General features: G+C 53.4%; 3 protein-coding genes across 4 annotated transcripts; all 3 read right to left on the bottom strand.

The window, feature by feature from the left end:
* Window positions 1-297: 297 nt before the first annotated feature.
* Mzb1 (marginal zone B and B1 cell specific protein) lies at window positions 298-2,525 on the bottom strand. The gene is made up of 4 exons (XM_004841834.3): window positions 2,243-2,525; window positions 1,178-1,302; window positions 743-853; window positions 298-648 (listed from the first exon to the last, which is right to left on the bottom strand). The coding sequence occupies exons 1-4, from the start codon at window positions 2,408-2,410 to the stop codon at window positions 492-494; spliced, it is 561 nt and encodes a 186-aa protein (XP_004841891.1). The 5' UTR covers window positions 2,411-2,525; the 3' UTR covers window positions 298-491.
* A 533-nt stretch (window positions 2,526-3,058) lies between these two features.
* On the bottom strand, window positions 3,059-7,662 carry Prob1 (proline rich basic protein 1). The gene has a single exon (XM_004841836.4). It carries the CDS (start codon window positions 7,531-7,533, stop codon window positions 4,519-4,521), a length of 3,015 nt encoding a protein of 1,004 aa, XP_004841893.2. The 5' UTR covers window positions 7,534-7,662; the 3' UTR covers window positions 3,059-4,518.
* A 1,655-nt stretch (window positions 7,663-9,317) lies between these two features.
* Window positions 9,318-15,229, bottom strand: Spata24 (spermatogenesis associated 24). Of its 2 annotated transcripts, none has more exons than XM_087180803.1 (6): window positions 15,027-15,229; window positions 13,782-13,847; window positions 13,437-13,567; window positions 13,280-13,350; window positions 9,574-9,677; window positions 9,318-9,502 (listed from the first exon to the last, which is right to left on the bottom strand). In XM_087180803.1, the coding sequence occupies exons 1-6, from the start codon at window positions 15,141-15,143 to the stop codon at window positions 9,338-9,340; spliced, it is 654 nt and encodes a 217-aa protein (XP_087036929.1). In that variant the 5' UTR covers window positions 15,144-15,229; the 3' UTR covers window positions 9,318-9,337. The 2 variants fall into 2 exon arrangements, with proteins under 2 accessions (XP_087036929.1, XP_004841892.1); XM_004841835.4 differs by having other exon boundaries at window positions 9,318-9,467; window positions 9,575-9,677.
* Window positions 15,230-16,835: the final 1,606 nt, after the last annotated feature.

Here is a 16,835-nt window from a genome sequence, read left to right as displayed (position 1 = left end):
AGAGAGTGAAGGAACTGTTCTGGGAGCAGGGAGATAGTGAGGAGTAGCTAGATGCCTAGGAATGACCACGAGGTGGCTCTCTGAAGTTTTCTGTGGTTTTCTTTCCTTCCTGGTGAGTCTGAGGACCTGGGCTGTCCCCGTGCTTATAAACTGCTTCCATTTGTCCTTCAGAGCTTACACACATCTCTTACATCTGGGGAGCTGTCAAAATGTGTATTGGGCCCTCTCTAGGAAGACATTATAAGAAACACCAATATCGGCACTCCCAGCCCCTCAGACAGCTTTTGCAAAGAGAAGTGAAGGTCACCAAGTTTTATTTGAATCCAGAGAGGAAAGTCTTGTCCCTCCCAGGTCCCATTGCCCTGTGACAAAGGAAGGATAAAGGTGGCAATTTTGAGCCAGGCCTCCCTCCGTCCCCTCCAGCTGCCACCGAAAGGAGTGGGGAAGATTCAGAGGAGGTGCAGCTTTTCTTCAGGGGCAGGAGTTGTGGACTAGAGTTCTTCTCTCGTGACTGCTGCCTCTGCCAAGCAAGCTCCCAGGGCGCCCCCACATAGCAATGCCTCCACAGCCTCTCGACCTTGTTGGTGGGCTTCATAAATCTCATCTTCCCCAAAGTCTCCCAGGTACTGCAAGCACATTCTGGAGAGCCTAAGGGAGACCAGCAGGAGCCTCAGACTGCACCGGCCACAGGAAGGGGAGGGGAAAACCAAAGGCTCAGTCCCAGCCCCCACTTCGTCATTACCTGTTGGGCCAGGGGCCTCCGGTGACCATCACGCTGATGCTTGGCTCTGGCCCCTTGCCAAGACCTGGACCTGTGAGTCGTTTCATCTGGTTTACTTCTCGGACCCCGTAGCTGGTGGCAGTGGGAAGGGAGGGGTATAGCATTGGTGGTATTCTAGCCACAAAGAGACCAGTTTCCACACCAAGCTGGGGACACTGGGCATTTGCTGAGCTCAGAGAGGGAAAGTCCTTGGTCCAGCTTCCACAGTGACCTTTCTGCTGGCCATCAGCATTCCCACTTGCTCCCAGTTCCAGAGTCTGGACTTCATCCTAGCCCGCACCCCCTCAGGCCAGAGCCCCCATGGAGTGTAGGTATGAGGTGAGTGGGAGGGTAGGGGTGTGTGCCCACCAGCCCTGCCCCTGGAGGAAAGAGGCAGGGCCCAGATTGACAACTCACTCCTGCCAGTTCTGGGAGCAGCTTCGGTCCAGGACATCTGTGTATTCTGATTCACTGAGCTCCTGCCTTCCTCTGGAGTCTGGGGTATGAAGCTTGGCCTCTGCCTTTGCCAAATGTTGCCACATCTGGAACAAGGAGAGGCTGAGGTTTGGGGGGAGGGGAAAAGGAGGAGAGCCCAAGTCTCTGGGGGAAAATGAAGTGACAAAGGGAACTGTTTGAACCGGAAGCACCTGTGAGAGGCTGCAGAACCCTCTCCCAGGTCCCCAGGGCTGGGTCAGGGTCAATGGAGGCAGGGTCCATCTCCCTGGGTTGAAGAAATTGTTGAGGTGGGAGGTTAGGCCTGGGCAAGGGGTCCTTCCTAGAGCACACTTGCCCTGTAGCATATGCTATTTTAAAACACAAGAAAAAGGAAAGCAAAAAACCCCAACAAAACAAAAGAAAAAACAGAGCCCAATCTTCAGTGGCACATACACTCACAGGCCTCATGCACACACAGACACAGGCCTACAAGCATGCTCACCAGTGGCAAGTATGCACTGAGACACACGTGTTACTCATACATGCGTGTGCTATGTACACAAATATGAAGGCACCTGAGGGAGTCGACACCAAGGTAGGGGAGGAGTCTTTTTTAAAAAACAAAACAAAACAGGATCTCACTATATAGTTCAGGCTGGCCTTGAACTCACTCTTTAGTCCAGGCTGGCCTCAAACTCATAGCAATCCTCCTGCCTCAGCCTCCCGAGTGCTGGGATTACAGGCATGAACCACCACACCCAGCTGGAGGAGTCTAAAAGAGGTCAAGTGAGTGATTTCCTGGTGTATCAAGATACTGTGGTGTCCCCCATCATCTGTCTCTGTTTGGTGGGCAGATGAGCCAGGCAAGCCAAAAGCTAAGGCATGGCAGTTGGAGGTGGTGGCAATACCATGGTAGTCTGAGTTTGGGGCTTAATGCTGTATTGGGTTTGAGGATTAAAGACCAGTGGTGGAATCCAAGGTAGATGAAAGGGTCTGGCTTAAGTAGGGTCTGGCAGGGGTCAGGGAACTCCTGAAGAAAGGACTCACCTGGTAGGCCACGGCCCTGCAGGCGTCACAGCGAAGATGAGCAGGCATGTGGGCCGAGTACTTCTCTTCCTCATCCAGATTTGGAGCAGTAGCAGAGAGGAAGGCCCTGTCCCCGAGGCCCCCTGGGACAGCCCAGGCTCCCAAAAGCAGCAACAGCGACAGCCTCATGGCCTCTAGAACTAGCTCAGTGAGCACGGGATGTGGGTGGGGTGCACATGTGTGTGTGCGTATGTGTGTAGTGGGGCCACCCCTGGCCCAGACCAATGGGGAACTGACACCTCCCTCCTCCCCCAGGGCCCTGGAGTAGCCACGTGTGCTCTTTCTCTAGTGGGACTGGCTTCAGCCAACTCAGCTCCATTTTGCAGGTAGGGAACGATGAAGGCTGGGCCTGAGCAAGAACACACAGGGGCTGGCAGCTCCCATGTGCTGTGATCTGGCCAAGTGGCGAATGCTATGCTGGGCACCCTGTGGGAGAAGGTGGTTGTGTCCTATCATCTTTATTCTTCCCCTGAGGACATGAAGACTCAGAAATGACAAATGCCCCAGCTAGAGGACCCATGCTGAGATTGAAACCCAAGGTTGATTGACCCCCAAAACCCACTGGCCACTCAGCCACCAGGAGGAACTTGGCCTCAGATGTGGTTGCCAGCCTAGGGCTCCTTCCCTTGGAGGCAAGCAGGCCACAGTGTGGAAAGCACACATGGTCTCCTTCCTGGGCACCAGGTTCTCCTTTGCCCAGGCCATAGCCAGGCATGCAAGAACACTAGGGAAGGTGTTACATGGGCACAGCAGGAAATTAGACACATTACACCAATCATCATTTCAGCCACCGTGGCTCAGGGTCAGCCATTTATTGCATACCAGGATGAGGTGAGGGTGGCCGTGAGACCCTCCATGCCAAGGGACCAGTGTTTCTGGCCAAGAGATGTGCAACTTATTCTGACTCATACTGGTCCTCATCAGCTTTCAGTCCAGGGAACAGGGACTCCAAGGGACCCAGGCCCTCACTGGCCTGGAACAAGAAAGGCACTAATTCCCATTCCTGATGCTGCTGCTAATAAAAACTGTCCTTTCCCAAATGTATCACATCACACTCTGGTCCAGCAAGGTCCTGCTGTTTCAGGCTCAGAGCCACACACAGACCCCATACAGACTGCCTCCCATCTCAAGCAGATTTCCCTCAGCACTCTCAGCCCTCCTCAGAAGCCCCTGGAATCTCATGAGCACAGGTTTGGTCCTGTCCTTTGCTGGGACAGTCTGCAGGGTCAGCCCCTCTCTGGGCATTGTTGCCACATCTATTCCAGCTGAAAAACTAGCTGAGAGCTTCCGACCTCTCTGTCCTACTACGCTTTATCCCTCCTACTGCCAGTCCTAACCCATCCCTCAACCACCAAGAGGGGCCAAAAGGCTCCTCTGAAACAACAGCCCAAACTTCCTTCCTACCTCTTGTAAGTCCTCCCTGGTGATTCACTTCACCTGCCCATAACCTGGGTGGGAGTGGCTGAAGCTCCCACCCCTAAGATGGGCTAGCTCAGCTCTGAGGGCTCCCAGGAAAAGCCAGAGACTGGATTAAGGGGAGGAAGGGGGAGCTAGGCTGCCCACTGGGAACCACAACTACTTGGGCCTACCTCATCCCAGCCCTCTTACTCCCAGTTCCAGCCTGACTCTACAGCCCCTTCATATGTTACTTTTTGCTTCCCTTCTGCTATCCCCACAGCTTCCTTTCTCAGACCCAAACTGGCCTGGGGGTTACACTAGCCACTTCCCCCCACAGCCTACCAGGCCAGAGCTCAGCTCCTCTTCCAAATAATGGATTTTATAGCCAGAGTCCTCCCCATCTGAACAGTGCCCTCTGGTCTGCTCCACGTCAACTGATTCCACTTTCAGAGGGGAGAGACAGCCGTCCACCTCTGGGGGCAGCCCTGTCCCTGCTTCTCCCATTCCCGCTGCTTCCTGGAAAACTTCAATACCTCCTCAGGCTGGCTCCTCACGTTTTCATATTTGCTTGCCTGCATACACACATACATAAACACACCACACCTGGGAATGCTTGGGAAAGGGACACATTTTTGGGGGGTAGGAAGTAGGCAGCCACTTTCAAAGAGCTCCACTTCCATCAGCCTCTGATACACTCTCTGAAGCTCACTTCCGATCTGACGACTAGCTGGGGAGGACCAAAGAGGTGATGGGAGGAAGACAGAGCAGGGGACTTCGAACCAGAATCTCCAAGGCCATCTAAGAGGCCCAACCTTGGGGATCAGGCCCTGCCTGGGGTCTCACAACGGGACCACTGAGCCCTTGCCAGGCTGGGCGGGACGCGAGCTGGAGGGTGGGGAACAGAGAAGCAGGGAAGGGGCGGGGCTAGGGGTTCCGCTCACAGGCAGGTAGTACATCCCGTCTAGGGGCCCTGCCTCAGAAGCCCAGGGCAGCAGGGGGCTGCCGAGGGACGGCGGCAGTGCGAGGCTCGGCATGGGCCCATAGGCGGGTGGGCAGAGGCCAGGCCCCATGGCCAGCGGGGCGTAGACATGGCGGGGCAGCCCCGGGGACGCAGGTGGCAGCAGCACCTCGACATACTGCCCGCTCTCAGGGTCGAAGAGCAGCCGTAGTCTCGGCTGTCGCGGCGCCTCCACAAAGTAGTAGCGGCCGCTCTCCGGGTCCACCAGAACCTTTCCGGGGTGCGAGGCCTCTGGCTGCCTCCGGGTCCCCTGGGAGAGGCCTTGCCTGCACCGGTCTGCGGGAGGCGCCGAGGCAGCGCGCGGTTGGGGTGGGAGGGGCGCCTGCAAGGCAGCCGCGGGCTCGGGGGCCATCGAAGGTGTCTCCAGTTTGGGGGCCTTTCCAGGGCTGGAGTTGGGGCGCGCCTGCGGAGAGCTTGGGCGGGCTGGCTGAGGCTCCAGCGGCGCGTTAGGGGCCCGCTGAGGTGAGCTGCGAGCGCCGCCTAGGGGGCTGGTCCGACCCTGGCCGTCTGGAACTAGGCACAAGGCCTCAGCATCCGGGTTCTCTCGGCCGGTACCGCGCATTTGGACTCCCGGCGTTCTCTCCGGCCACCGCCCTAAAGCCAGGGCACCCGGCAGGCGGATCTCAGTGCGCGCAAAGGGTTTCGCCGTGCTGTTTTCTGCCCTCCGCCGCAAGACCCCGTTGGGCTTGGAGGCGTCCCGGGGAAATGTGTCGAGGGATGGCTCCGGGGGCTCATAGGGGTGCGGCACAACTGGCAAAAAGTCTTTGAGAAAAACGGAGGTGTAGTGACCCGGAGCGGGGGACCCCAGCGCCTGGAACTCTCGTGTCTGGGATAGGCCGCCCTCCTCCCCGCAGTGGTCCTTAGGCACAGGCTTTTCTGACCCTGGGCTTCCCGCGGGGAAGGTGGGCGCATAGGTGGTCTTCACCATCTTGCGTACATCTCGAGGCCGCGGAATGGCCACGCGCGGGGGCTCAAAGGCCTCTTCTTCAGAGCCCAAGACTCCTGGGCGCGTGTCAGAGTCCAGCGCGCCCACGAGGTGACTGCGAGGCGGCTCGGGTGGATCTACCTCTGGTGACGGCTGATTGCTGCGGAAGGCAAGATCAGGAATTTCCCGCGTGGGCGGGCTCTGCACCTCGGCTAGTTCTGGGGTCCCAGGTATGGATGGTGTAGGCGGCGCCAAATCTTGAGCTATGCCATTCATAACTTCCTGCCTAAATGCTATCGATGACCCCTGCAGACTGGGTCCCCAGGTCTCCTGGGGCAATGGGCTCCGAAATCCAATAGGACTATCTGGCGCGTCCCACGGACACAGGGATGGTAGGGACGGGCTCTTACCCCGCCCTACGGCATCCCGGACTGCCCGAGGCGGAACCTCCCACTGGGAAGGAACTTCGGGGGATGGGCTCCTTCTAGCTCTCACACCGTTCTGATTCCACTGGGAGAGAGTTGGTGGGGAAGGGCTCCTCCTGCTGACTGGTACCTCGACGGCGGGATTCCGATTTTCCCACGCGGAAGATGCTTCACGGAACGGAGGGCTACTCACCCTCAAGACAGTCCGATTCCACGGGGACAGGTTCTGAGGGGACGGGCAGCGAGAATCCCGCACGGCCCCATTTGGAGCCTGGCCCAGCCGAGAGGGGCTCTTAGGCCTGTCAGCCCTACTCAGAACCTCCCAGGGGCCTCTAGACTCCAAAGACGGATTCCGTTCCCTTGGGGCGATTCGACCCGGAGTCTCTTTCGGGAACGGAGTCTCTTTCGGGAACCAAGTCTTGGGTCGATGGTTGCGTGCCTCCTGGGTCTTTTCCTCTGACTGCAAGAAGATGCTAGAACTAACAGGACCCAGCGGCTCGGACCCAGGCGCGGGCTTGTCGCGCCGGATAGCGCGCTCACGGAGGCTGGGCCAAGGCCGTGGGGCTCTGGCGGGGCCTGAACTCTCTTGTGGGCGGGGTGGCCAAGACCGGGCCTCTTCCAGAACCACGCGGGTGCTGCTGGTTGTTTCTCCAGTCTTAGGTTCTGGCCGCTCCGCGGGTCTAACCCTGGGACTACTCGGGGCTGGGGTCGCAGGACCCAGTTTTCTGGCTAACGCCGTCTGCACGAGGCCCGCTGCGACCTGTAGGCGGCTCAGAGATTCGTCCAAGGAGCCGGTGCGCAAAAGCAGTCGGGGGCGCGGCGTGCAGGCCTCCCGCGGAGGACTTGGGGGCCTGGGGCGCAGCTCGATCTGACGCTTGGGCACCGTCCGGGGCCTGACCGGCGCAGGGCACTCCTCCAGCGCCACCTCCACACACTCAAACTGAGCGGAGGCGGCAGGACTCGGCCCCCTGGGACGCAGCTCCAGGTAGGTGGCCCAGCGGGATCCGCCGTCTGGAGCCGGGGGCAGCGGTGGGCCAGGGGCTGGAGACGCTGTCCCCAGCGGCGAGGGGCTGAATGGCTGCGCCGTGAGCTGTTGCACCTCACGATCCTCCAAATCCGAGGGGCTGAACCGGGGCCCGGCGCCGAAGATCACTTCCATTTCCCCCGACGGCAGCACGCGCAGCTGGGGATGAGGCGGCAGCGGGGCGGAGCCCTGGCCTCGCGGGAAACCCGAGCCGGACCAGGGCTGCTGGCGGCTATTCTGGGCTCTGACGGACAGGCAAGGCTGCGCACCCGCCCCCCGCCCGGGGGCCACCCAGGGCCAGTCTTCCCAACCTGCGTCTGGCCCTGCGTCCGGGGGCTCGGGAGAACCCGGAGCTGTGTGGTAGGAACCTGACGAACCCGAGGAATCCTGGCGCCGTGGGGGCGCTGCGGGCAGCCGCCTTGGGAGCCCAGGCAGGGTTGGCGGGACGAGCGCAGTCAGCATGGTGGGCCGGACTCCTGCGCACTGCCTCCCTCGCGGAGCCTCCTCCGGTGCCTCAGGCACTGTCCCCGCCCCGCCCGAGATGCCGTGGGGTCAGAGCTCCTTAAAGCGGCCGCAGCCACTCCCGAGCCAGCAGCGTTGGCAGCAGGAGAGACCTGGGCCTGGACCCTACCTTCAAGCCCCCATGACAACCGACCTCTTTCTCCAGCACTGGCGGAGCCCTTGAGGTGGGACTCCAGGCTTTGTCTGACAGACAAGTGAAAGGCAGCCAGGCCCAACCCCACCTATCACAGGTGAGGGCATTTTGGCCCAACAGGGGCTCGCGTGAAGTTCAGCTACAGTGTAAGATTCAAGGTTTGAGCTAGGAATCCAGATTTTCAGGGTGGGGAGCTTACGTCTTGCCAACGATTTCTTCCCTTCAGTGCCAGCCAGTGACTTGACATAACTGCAAGGGAACCACCCCCCCACCCCCCCACCCCGGCTTCATGGCTTTCCCTAGGTAGAGCTCTTGAGCTTTGTTGACCCCAGGTTACCCCCCCCACACACACACCCCAGCCTTTGGTAGAGGAGCATCGCTAGAGGTCACCCCCTAAAAAATGTGCTGGGGCCTCCGGAAGATGGTGTCCCTGCCTAGAGCCTTTGCCCACAGTGAGGCCTATTGGAAGGGCCTAGAGTGGGCAGCTTTAGCTTTCACAAGCTGAGCACCCAAAACAAGCTCCAGAGGCTTTGCATGGTCGGGCTTTTAAACAATCTGAGGCAGGGACAGCACTGTGCTCCCCTCCAGGCAGTCACAAAGCCTCTCCAGCCCCAACAACCTTCAGTCCTCTCCTGGGGTCTGGTAAGTAGAAGCCACCTGTCATTGTCTTATGACAATGGACACCACTTGCCCTTAAACTTCTGGCTTCAAGGTCTTGCAATGACTCAGGCCTCCACTGGCCCTGGAGCCCAAAACTGGCTGCTGTGCCCACACTGACCCAGCAGAGGCTACACTCACCAGTTTCAGCAGCCTCACTGGCCCTCTTAGGGTGTTCCCTGGGGCACATGCATGATAAATGGTTGTAGTCTGACAGTCACATCCAGCTCTGCTTGTTCAATTTGAGCAAACCATGGCCCTTTCCCCACCCTTTCCTCACTTTACAAATAGCAGTTATTTCCCTTTCCCTCTCATTTATGAAAACAAGCTTTGATTTGAGGGAGGTGAAAGAAGGTGCAAATGTGATTCCTGAGTAACGTTCTTGTTAGGTGATGGTGATTGATCTCCCAGATTCATTGTCTTTGAAATAGTTGGTCAGGCCTTACACACACACAGCCAATCCTGCCCTATATCCCAGTTGGAGTTCAGTTTGCTGGAGTGTTGTGGGTCTGGTGGGATGTTGCTAGGGTACCCAAGGCTGTTTAAATAGAAAAGGATTAAACACCTCAAGTAAGGGGCGGTGCCCACTACACAACAAAGACTCTGCCTCATGCACACAGACCCCCACAGCCTGTGGGAAGGAAGAAAGTAGCTGGGGCTGGAGGCTTGAGTAGCATCCCTTTCTGAGCCCAGGAGTATCCCAACAAGTGGTGGCACAAGGCCTGTTCCCCATCCAGTCTCTGGTGATATGACTATATTAGGTCACTGAGGCCCTGGCAACAGGCAGGCAAGTAAGCAGAAGTGGCTCCTGCCTTCTTCCCTGCCCCTTCTTTGGAGGTCAGCTTTGGAGTGAGGTGACCCACAGGGATGGAAAGGTAACGGTTGGGGGCTTACTAGAGCAGAGAAGACAGAGGTTGGGCATTTTAGCCAAAAAATAGGAAAACAATGACCATTTTATTTTTCCCTGAGGTGCTGGTAGCTATGGGGCTGCCGAATCCCTGAGACTTTCTCATGCTTCTGGTCCAGCACCTGGGCTATGTAGCTCTCCTGCTGCTTCTGGATCCGGAAGTCAGACATATGATTCCTGCAATGGAGCCAGCTGGTTGTGGACGGTGTGCAGCCCAGGGTAGGGGCCACAGGTCAGGCTCCCCACTTCCATCAACAACCCCTGGCCTGGCCCAGGCCCCTCACCTGAAAATCTGTTTCTGCTGGCTGATAACTTGCTGCAACTCCTTAATTTCATTCTCTTTGCCATTAAGTATATTTTCTTGCTTTGTAATATGAGACTCAATTTCTGTGGGGGAGAGAGACAGGGAGGAGGGGTGGCTCCCATCCCACAGCCCCTTCCTGAGCTAAGGCCTTCCCTCATGGGACTGACTGAAACTTGCCACCCCACCCTGGGTTCTCCACGAACATGTGCTAATACTTTAGTATGAAGGAGTTTATTACAGTCTTGGGGGTGGCAGTGTCTGATGATTGTTGTCAGGGACTTTACAGTTCTGTTTTGGAGGTCACCCAGGTGAGGGCAGGTGAGTCCTTGGAGAGAGGTGGGCAGCTGCAGGTCTACAGATGTCACCTCCTTGGTGAGACCCTCCTTAGTCAAAAACTTAAAACCCTTACCAATACCTTCTTGTCAACTTTTTCCTGCTTATTTCCCAAGCATTTCTATTTTTCTTAAGTGTCTATATCTAAAATACCATATATTTTATTTATTTGTCTTCTTCCGAAGTAGGATGTAAAGTCTACAAGGACAGGGATTTTTGTGTTATTCATTGCATTATACCTAAGGCCTAAAACAGTTCCAGGCACATATAAAGTGCACACTAAATATATCTGTGGAATGAATGAAAAGGACATCCCCTGGAGGCTTAGGACTCAGGAACATCATCTAGTTCAGCAATCTCAGTCCAACTAGATTACTGAGGGCCAACTGGTCATTCAGCCTTGTGCTAGAGCTTCAGGGATGGTGGGAAATAGGATTCCTACTCTCAGGAGACAGCTCCTGAAAGGTGTTAGGACTTGGGAGGAGAGGACTGGGTTTGGGTCAGGTAGGATGGGGTAAGCTCAGTGGTACAGCACTTATACACCATGTGCAAGGCCAAATTATGTCCTCAGCATTTTTTTTTTTTTTTTTGGTACTGGGGATCAAACTCGGGACCTTGCGCTTGGGAGGCAGGCTTTGGAACCACTGAGCTAAATCCCCGGCCCTGTCCTCAGCATTTAAAAAAAAAAAAAAAAGACTCAGAATTGAATAGAACAGGACAAGGCTACATCTCAATAAAGCTCATATTGAAGAGAAAACATTACCACTTTGGGCCAGTTGCCTTCCTTTTCAGACCTGTGTCTCATCTGTAAGATGGGGACAGAGACAACCCCTAGACTTCAGGGGGTGGGAAGGACCCAGTGAGATACTGGTAGCAAAGACCAGCCCCAAATTAGACACACATTAGATAAAAGGATAATTTTTATGTTTTAGGTCAAAATCAAAGGAGGCTGTAGGGATCTAATGGTGCATCATTTATATAACTGCCCCTCATGAAGCCCTGGAAAATTCTGATTCACTTAAGAAAATCCCACTGCCTGTAAAGGTTGGATGAGGATGACTAGAATATGAACTCTGTTAACAATGTAGAAATGCTGATCCATTTAGCGTTTCAGAAGATTTGGTACCAAGTCAAGGCACAACATGGAAAAAGGAAAGAAAGTGAAGGGAAGAAGAGGAGAAAGGATGAAAACATAAAACTTACCAGTGACAGAACTACCGAACCTCCTTCACAAAGTCAGCCAGCTAAACTGAGATTTCTTTTGTTTTTTGCTTTGAGACACTGTTTTGCTATGTAATCCAGACTGGTCTTGAATTTGCTCTGTAGCCCAGGTTGGCTTTGAGCTCACCATTCTCCTACATCAGTCTCCTCAGTGCAGGAATTACAGCTGTGGTCACCATGCCTGGCCTAGGTTTGTTGTTTTTTTTTCTTTTTGGTGCTGGTAATTGAACTCAGAGCTTTCAGGTTAAACTATATCCTCCAGCTCTTTTATTAATTTATTTTGAGACAAGGTCTTACTAAATCACTTAAATTGCCCAGGCTGGGCTCAAATTTGCCTCAGTCTGTCCAGTGCTGGGATTACAGGTGTGGACCAGCATGCCATGGTTTGTCCACTTCACTTGTGAAATTTTTTTTTTTTTTTGAGACAGGGTCTTGCTGTGTAGTTCAGGCTATCCTTGAGCACACTATGTAGCCCAGGCTGGCCTCGAACTCTTGGCAATCCTCCTGCCTCAGCCTCCCAAGTGCTGGGATTACAGGCGTATGCCATGCCCAGCCTAACTTGTGAAATTTTTAAAAACAAATTTTATTTTATCCCCCCCCAATTCCCCTGCTTGTGAAGTTCTTTAGGCAAAAAGAATTACAAATTTGTGTAACTCTTAAAACCCGTGGCATCCAGAGAAAGAATAGTTTTTTTAAAAATCCCTTTGAACCTGGGCATGCTAGTTAAGTTGCTAGGGCAACTTAATGAGACCCCGTCTCCAAAAAACAAAAGAGGAGCTGGCCCACTCAAGATCTGCTGCAGTAGAGAAGATATTACATGTGGAATTCATATCTACATAAACTGGATAAAGGGAGGTCCACATTTTGACAAAATGAAAGGGGTTCCTACTGGGCATGGTGGTGCACACCTGTGATTCCAGCACTCAGCAAGCTGAGACAGGAGTATTGCTGTGAAGTCAAGGCCAATGTGGGCTACACAGTGAGTTCAAGGCTAGCCTGAACTACATAGTGAGACCTGGTCTCAACCCCCCCACCCCCGAAAAGGGAGAAAGAAAGGTGTTCCTGAGGCCTCAGGACACTGGGTAGCTGACTCTCAAAGTGGCCCTCAACTCACAACACCAACTAAGCCAGTAAGTGGCCAAAGGTATGTGTGTAGAGCAGAGTTGAAAACTGGTGGTCCACACATACCTTACTTGGTTTACAAATACTTTAAAAATGTTTAAATCAGTTGCCAATCCTATAGAGTCAGATAAATTTCCATTAACACTTGGTTTCTAGCCGGGTGTGGTGGTACATGCCTGTAATCCTAGCACTCTAGGAGGCTGAGACAAGAAGATTGCAAGTTTGAGCCCAGCCTGGGCAATTTAGTGATTTAGTGAGACCCTGTCAAAATAAAATTTAAAAAGGGCTAGAGATGTAGTTCCATGTGAAGGCCGTGGGTTCACACCCCCAAAAACAAAACAAAACAGCTGGGGATGATGGTACATGACTGTAATCCCAGCACTTGGGAGGCTGAGGCAGGAGGATTGTTGTGAGTACGAAGACAGCCTAGGTTCCACAGTGAGTTCAAGGCCAGCCTGAACTACATATTGAGACATGGTCTCAAACAAAATGAAGCAAAAACTGGTTTCTGGTTTCTTTTGTAAAAATCTGGCAGTCCTGGGCCCCCATTTCCACAGCACAGGTACTAAACCCAAGAGGGGGCATGGATCTTTGTGTCATCAGTCCCCACTTCTCCCTGTTGAGTCCCTGACCCTGAGACTAATGGCCAGTTCCCCAGTAGGACTTCTCGCCCTTTTGTTCCTCTGGTAGCAGAAATATGCATAAAGTGCACTTTTTCTAAAATGGAAAAACAAAAGGTGGACTAAGAAGGTTGTACGTTTTAAGAAAAATGGGAGCGAGCCCGTTCCTTTATGGTCATGAAGAATACTGTTCACCAACTGCTTCCCTCATTTCCGTGGCTTGCCTGGTCCCTGAAGGCCTTTTCGAAGGTGTTGTCCGCCTGGGCCTGCATGTATCCTCAGCCGGGGACAGAAGTTGGGGTGAAACCCTCCTTTTGACACAGGCACTGGGCTGTTAGGCAAGAGCCCGTGCACGTTACCGTGGAGGGGAGCATGGGCCTCCCGCCTACCATTGCACTTGGTGATAAGCTGGTCCTTCTTGCTGGACTCCTGCAGGACTCTGCTCTTGACACTGGAGAGCCTGGGTGGGGAGGCTGAAAGGTAGGCAGGCCAACAGGCAGACAGGACCCCTACCTCCCTCCACAGCCCCTCCTGAGGCCCACTCACGCTTTCTCAAAGGCCAGCTTCTCTTTCTCCAGCTGCTTGGACAGCACCTCCACTTCTCCAAGGGCAAACTGCAGCTTCTCCTCTTCCTTGGCCAGGAGGAGCTTGGTCTTGGCATGGGCAGCTTTCTCTTCCTGCAGGGGCAGCAGCAGTCACCTCATCACTCCAAGCCACCTTGGGTCGCCCTGACCAGCCCTTTCTCAGTGGGGCAGATAGAAGCTAGGGTACAGGAAGATTCTGGCCTCACAAGAGGGACTAGAGGTTCTCAAAGGCCAATGCTCGATGACTCCCCAGCCACAGAGATCTTGGGAAATGGGCAAACATTAGATTGCCGAGGCCACTACTTACCACCAGCTTCTTTTCCATGGCCTGAAATTCTTCTTTACTGACAAAATTTTCATCCTGGAGAACCATCTGCAACAGAGCTTGGCTCAGGGAAGGCTTGGAGCTGGGGTGGGCAGGGTAACCTCTAGGGACAAGGACAAAGGCTGGATAATGAGTATTGATGCCCAGGGCACCTAGGATGAGACAGGGTCTGGAAAGGAAGAATTCAGTTCCACAGATTCATTGAGGCTCAGTGGCAAGTCCTGCCTTCAAGGTGCAACCATGGAAGAGAAAGCTTGAGGCCGCATTTAACACTGTATATGCAATGATGGTAAAGCACAAGGGGCTGTGGCACCCAGAAAGGCCTCTGACTCAGCCAAAGGGTCAGAACTGCTTTTAGAGAAGATGATATTAGTCCTAAGGTCTGACTGCTAAACAGGATAGGCCAGAAGAGGGGCAGAGAAAAAAGTGTTCCAGATGGTGTGAACACACATGTCAAAGGCAGCTAGCAAGAGAAAGACTGAAGGTAATTTGGTGCCTAGAACTGCATACATTTTGTTGAAATAGGGTCTTAGGGTAGTCAACAGCGCGTCTCTCGCTTCTTCCTTTCATATCCAACTTCCCAGAAGGGAAGAAGTTGTCTGCGAATCATCAGGGTGAGAAACACACGTGAAGCCAGTTTTATTTCTAAACTGAAGATACATCCTGACATTCTTACCGAGGCAGAAAAATCAAAACAGAAAAACCATGGCCTCCAGCTGGCCACCATTGGAGTCATCTGTGGCTCCAATGCTTTGCACCTGTTAGCTGGGGTTTGAGAAGGAGCAATGGGACATAGTTGGGTTGAAGGCCCTTAAGTCAGTGTGCTCAAAGGGCCAAATCTGTGCTTACTGTCCTCAGCATGACACTGTGGAGGGGTGCCCAGAACAGAAGGGCTGCCAATTTCTTTGCCTGCATGAGGGCCTTGGTAGGTCAGTGACGTCATCACCACTATAAACGGAGAAACTGAAGCCCAATAAATATCCACTAGGCCTCGCATCAATCAGGCAGAGTGTAAATGTTGCTAGATTTAGGTGAACACTCCCCGGTAAATATTTGGGCATCTCCCACACCTTTGAGGCCGCCCCTCCCAGCCAGGATTCAATGGAGTCCCGCCCCCTCCGGACGAGCCCTTCGGCAACGTGTTCTAGCCACTCCCCTTCCATCCAAACAGGGCCCGCAGGTGAGGCGTCCAGCCCGGCTTCTCCCCGAGCTCTTCCGTCTGCGTACCACATTCTTCAGCTGGTCGATCAGTTCCTCTTGAGATTCAATTACGTCCCGCAGTTGGTCGAAGGCGAGGCACACAGAGCCCGAGCTCCCCTGCGACCACCCGAGGGGCGTCGCCATCTTTTGCCCCCGCCAGCTCGTTGGAAATGGCCGCGGGTGAGCGCCTCACCACCGTCACCCACCAATGAGAATGCGACGCCACAGAGCACCCTGGCAACCTGGGGCGAGGACTTCCTCTTTCAGGAAGAATAGGGCCTGCCTCTTAAAGGAGTCGCCTGGACCAGGAGCCTCTTAACTCGGGAATTTAAATTTACAGGAAAGGTGCACCTTTATTGTACCTTGTTTCTCGCAGTTTTGGGGAGCAAGTAGGGCCCTTCTACTTTTAGTGTCAGTGAGCAGGCAACATTCGGACAGTCTTCTCCCATGCCTTGTTTAGACTGCAGGATGTTGACCCGAGAGCCAGTTTAGGCGGCCCTGCATGTCTAGCTTCCCAGGCTTCTCTTACCCTGAACAATAGATTTTCCCCACATTAAGACTCCAGCCTCTTAGAACATGCATAGCACTTAGGATGCCTAAACCTATGCAACGAAGATAGGAAAGGAGAATGGCTTCATCCAGGAGTCCTCATGCTATGATTCCAGGTACTGGTCAGCCACACTAGAGCTGTGTGACCCTGAAGGGCCGGGGAAGAGCTCTGGAGGGCTGAAGTGGTGCTTGAGGAAGACATCTAAAAAGCAGGCAGGGAAAAACAGCGATCACACAATCACCAAGTCCCTACTGAGCCTATTTTTGCCCCTTGGAAGCCAAAGAATATAGTGTTCACTATTTCTTGGCACTGTTACACTTTATTAAATTTTTTATTTAGTACATGTTTGCAGTACACAGTGATTATGTTCATCGTGGGAAGTTAGTACCTGCACATAACACATCTTAATTATTTTTTACTTCTCCTTCCTCTCCTGTCCCCTTCTCATCATGGTGTTTTCTTTTTATTTTATTTAATTAATTTTTATTTTATTTTATTTTATTTTTGAAACAGAGTCTCTATCTAGCCCAGGCTGGCCTCAGACTTGGGGTGATACTCCTGCCTCACCCTTCTGAATGCTGGGTGTACAGGGGTGCTCCTACACATCCGGCTTATTTTCTCCATTATATACATGAGAAGGGTGGTTGTGCGAAATTTATCCAAGTTCACCCAAGTGAGTAAGTCGAGAAGGTTCAGATGTAGTTTGATACCAGTCCATATGCTTAGCCATGATGCTGGGCTGCACTTTTGTTGAACATGGTGGATAATAAAGTTATAGAACTTGATATTCTTGAGCAGGAAATGACTACTAGAAAGGAATTTGGAAAAAATGATGACTAGGAAGGGAAGCAGAGATTTCAGATAAAGCACTCAGGCTGCTTCTCCAGGCTCCATAAAGGCCTCTTTTTGGGTTAGATGTTGAGAGCTGACAAACTTGGCCATCACTGTGGGTCTCTCAGTGGTAGCCCTGGTTTTGTCTTTCCTGGTTTCTTGCTCCCATATTCATGTCCTTGGAGACAAAGCCCCCTCTGTTGACTTCTCTTTGTCTTGCTCTCTTTCTTTTTTTTTTTTTTGAGAAAGGGTTTCTATATGTAGTCCAGGGTAGCTTGAACTTGAGGTGATCCTCCTGCCTCAGCCTCCCAAGTGCTGGGATGACAGGGGTGCACCACCATGCCCGGCTCACACTGTTGTGAGCTACCCTTTCCCTGTCCTTAACATCTCAACCATCTGTTTCAGCCTAATTCAAGTGTCACCTCCTTCAGTGTTACTGTTTGAATAAAAAATGT

The sequence above is a fragment of the Heterocephalus glaber genome, unplaced genomic scaffold (genome assembly GCF_053883595.1).
Source record: "Heterocephalus glaber isolate CG9 unplaced genomic scaffold, H.glaber_assembly_v1.0 deba00001465, whole genome shotgun sequence".
NCBI classification, from domain to species: domain Eukaryota; kingdom Metazoa; phylum Chordata; class Mammalia; order Rodentia; family Bathyergidae; genus Heterocephalus; species Heterocephalus glaber.
Note: the sequence above shows the minus strand (reverse complement) of the source record. Positions and strands in the feature narration are given on the sequence as shown.

Excerpts from the sequence above, each read along its gene's own strand:
- Spata24 (XM_087180803.1), bottom strand. The coding sequence starts at position 15,143 with ATGGCGACGCCCCTCGGGTGGTCGCAGGGGAGCTCGGGCTCTGTGTGC. Across the intron at positions 13,568-13,781 it reads CCATGGAAAAGAAGCTGGTG|GAAGAGAAAGCTGCCCATGC; the intron begins GTAAGTAGTGGC and ends CTGCCCCTGCAG. Across the intron at positions 13,351-13,436 it reads AAGCTGGCCTTTGAGAAAGC|GCTCTCCAGTGTCAAGAGCA; the intron begins GTGAGTGGGCCT and ends CTCCCCACCCAG.
- Mzb1 (XM_004841834.3), bottom strand. The coding sequence starts at position 2,410 with ATGAGGCTGTCGCTGTTGCTGCTTTTGGGAGCCTGGGCTGTCCCAGGG. Across the intron at positions 1,303-2,242 it reads GCAGGGCCGTGGCCTACCAG|ATGTGGCAACATTTGGCAAA; the intron begins GTGAGTCCTTTC and ends TCCTTGTTCCAG. Across the intron at positions 649-742 it reads GGAGGCCCCTGGCCCAACAG|GCTCTCCAGAATGTGCTTGC; the intron begins GTAATGACGAAG and ends GGTCTCCCTTAG.
- Prob1 (XM_004841836.4), bottom strand. The coding sequence starts at position 7,533 with ATGCTGACTGCGCTCGTCCCGCCAACCCTGCCTGGGCTCCCAAGGCGG.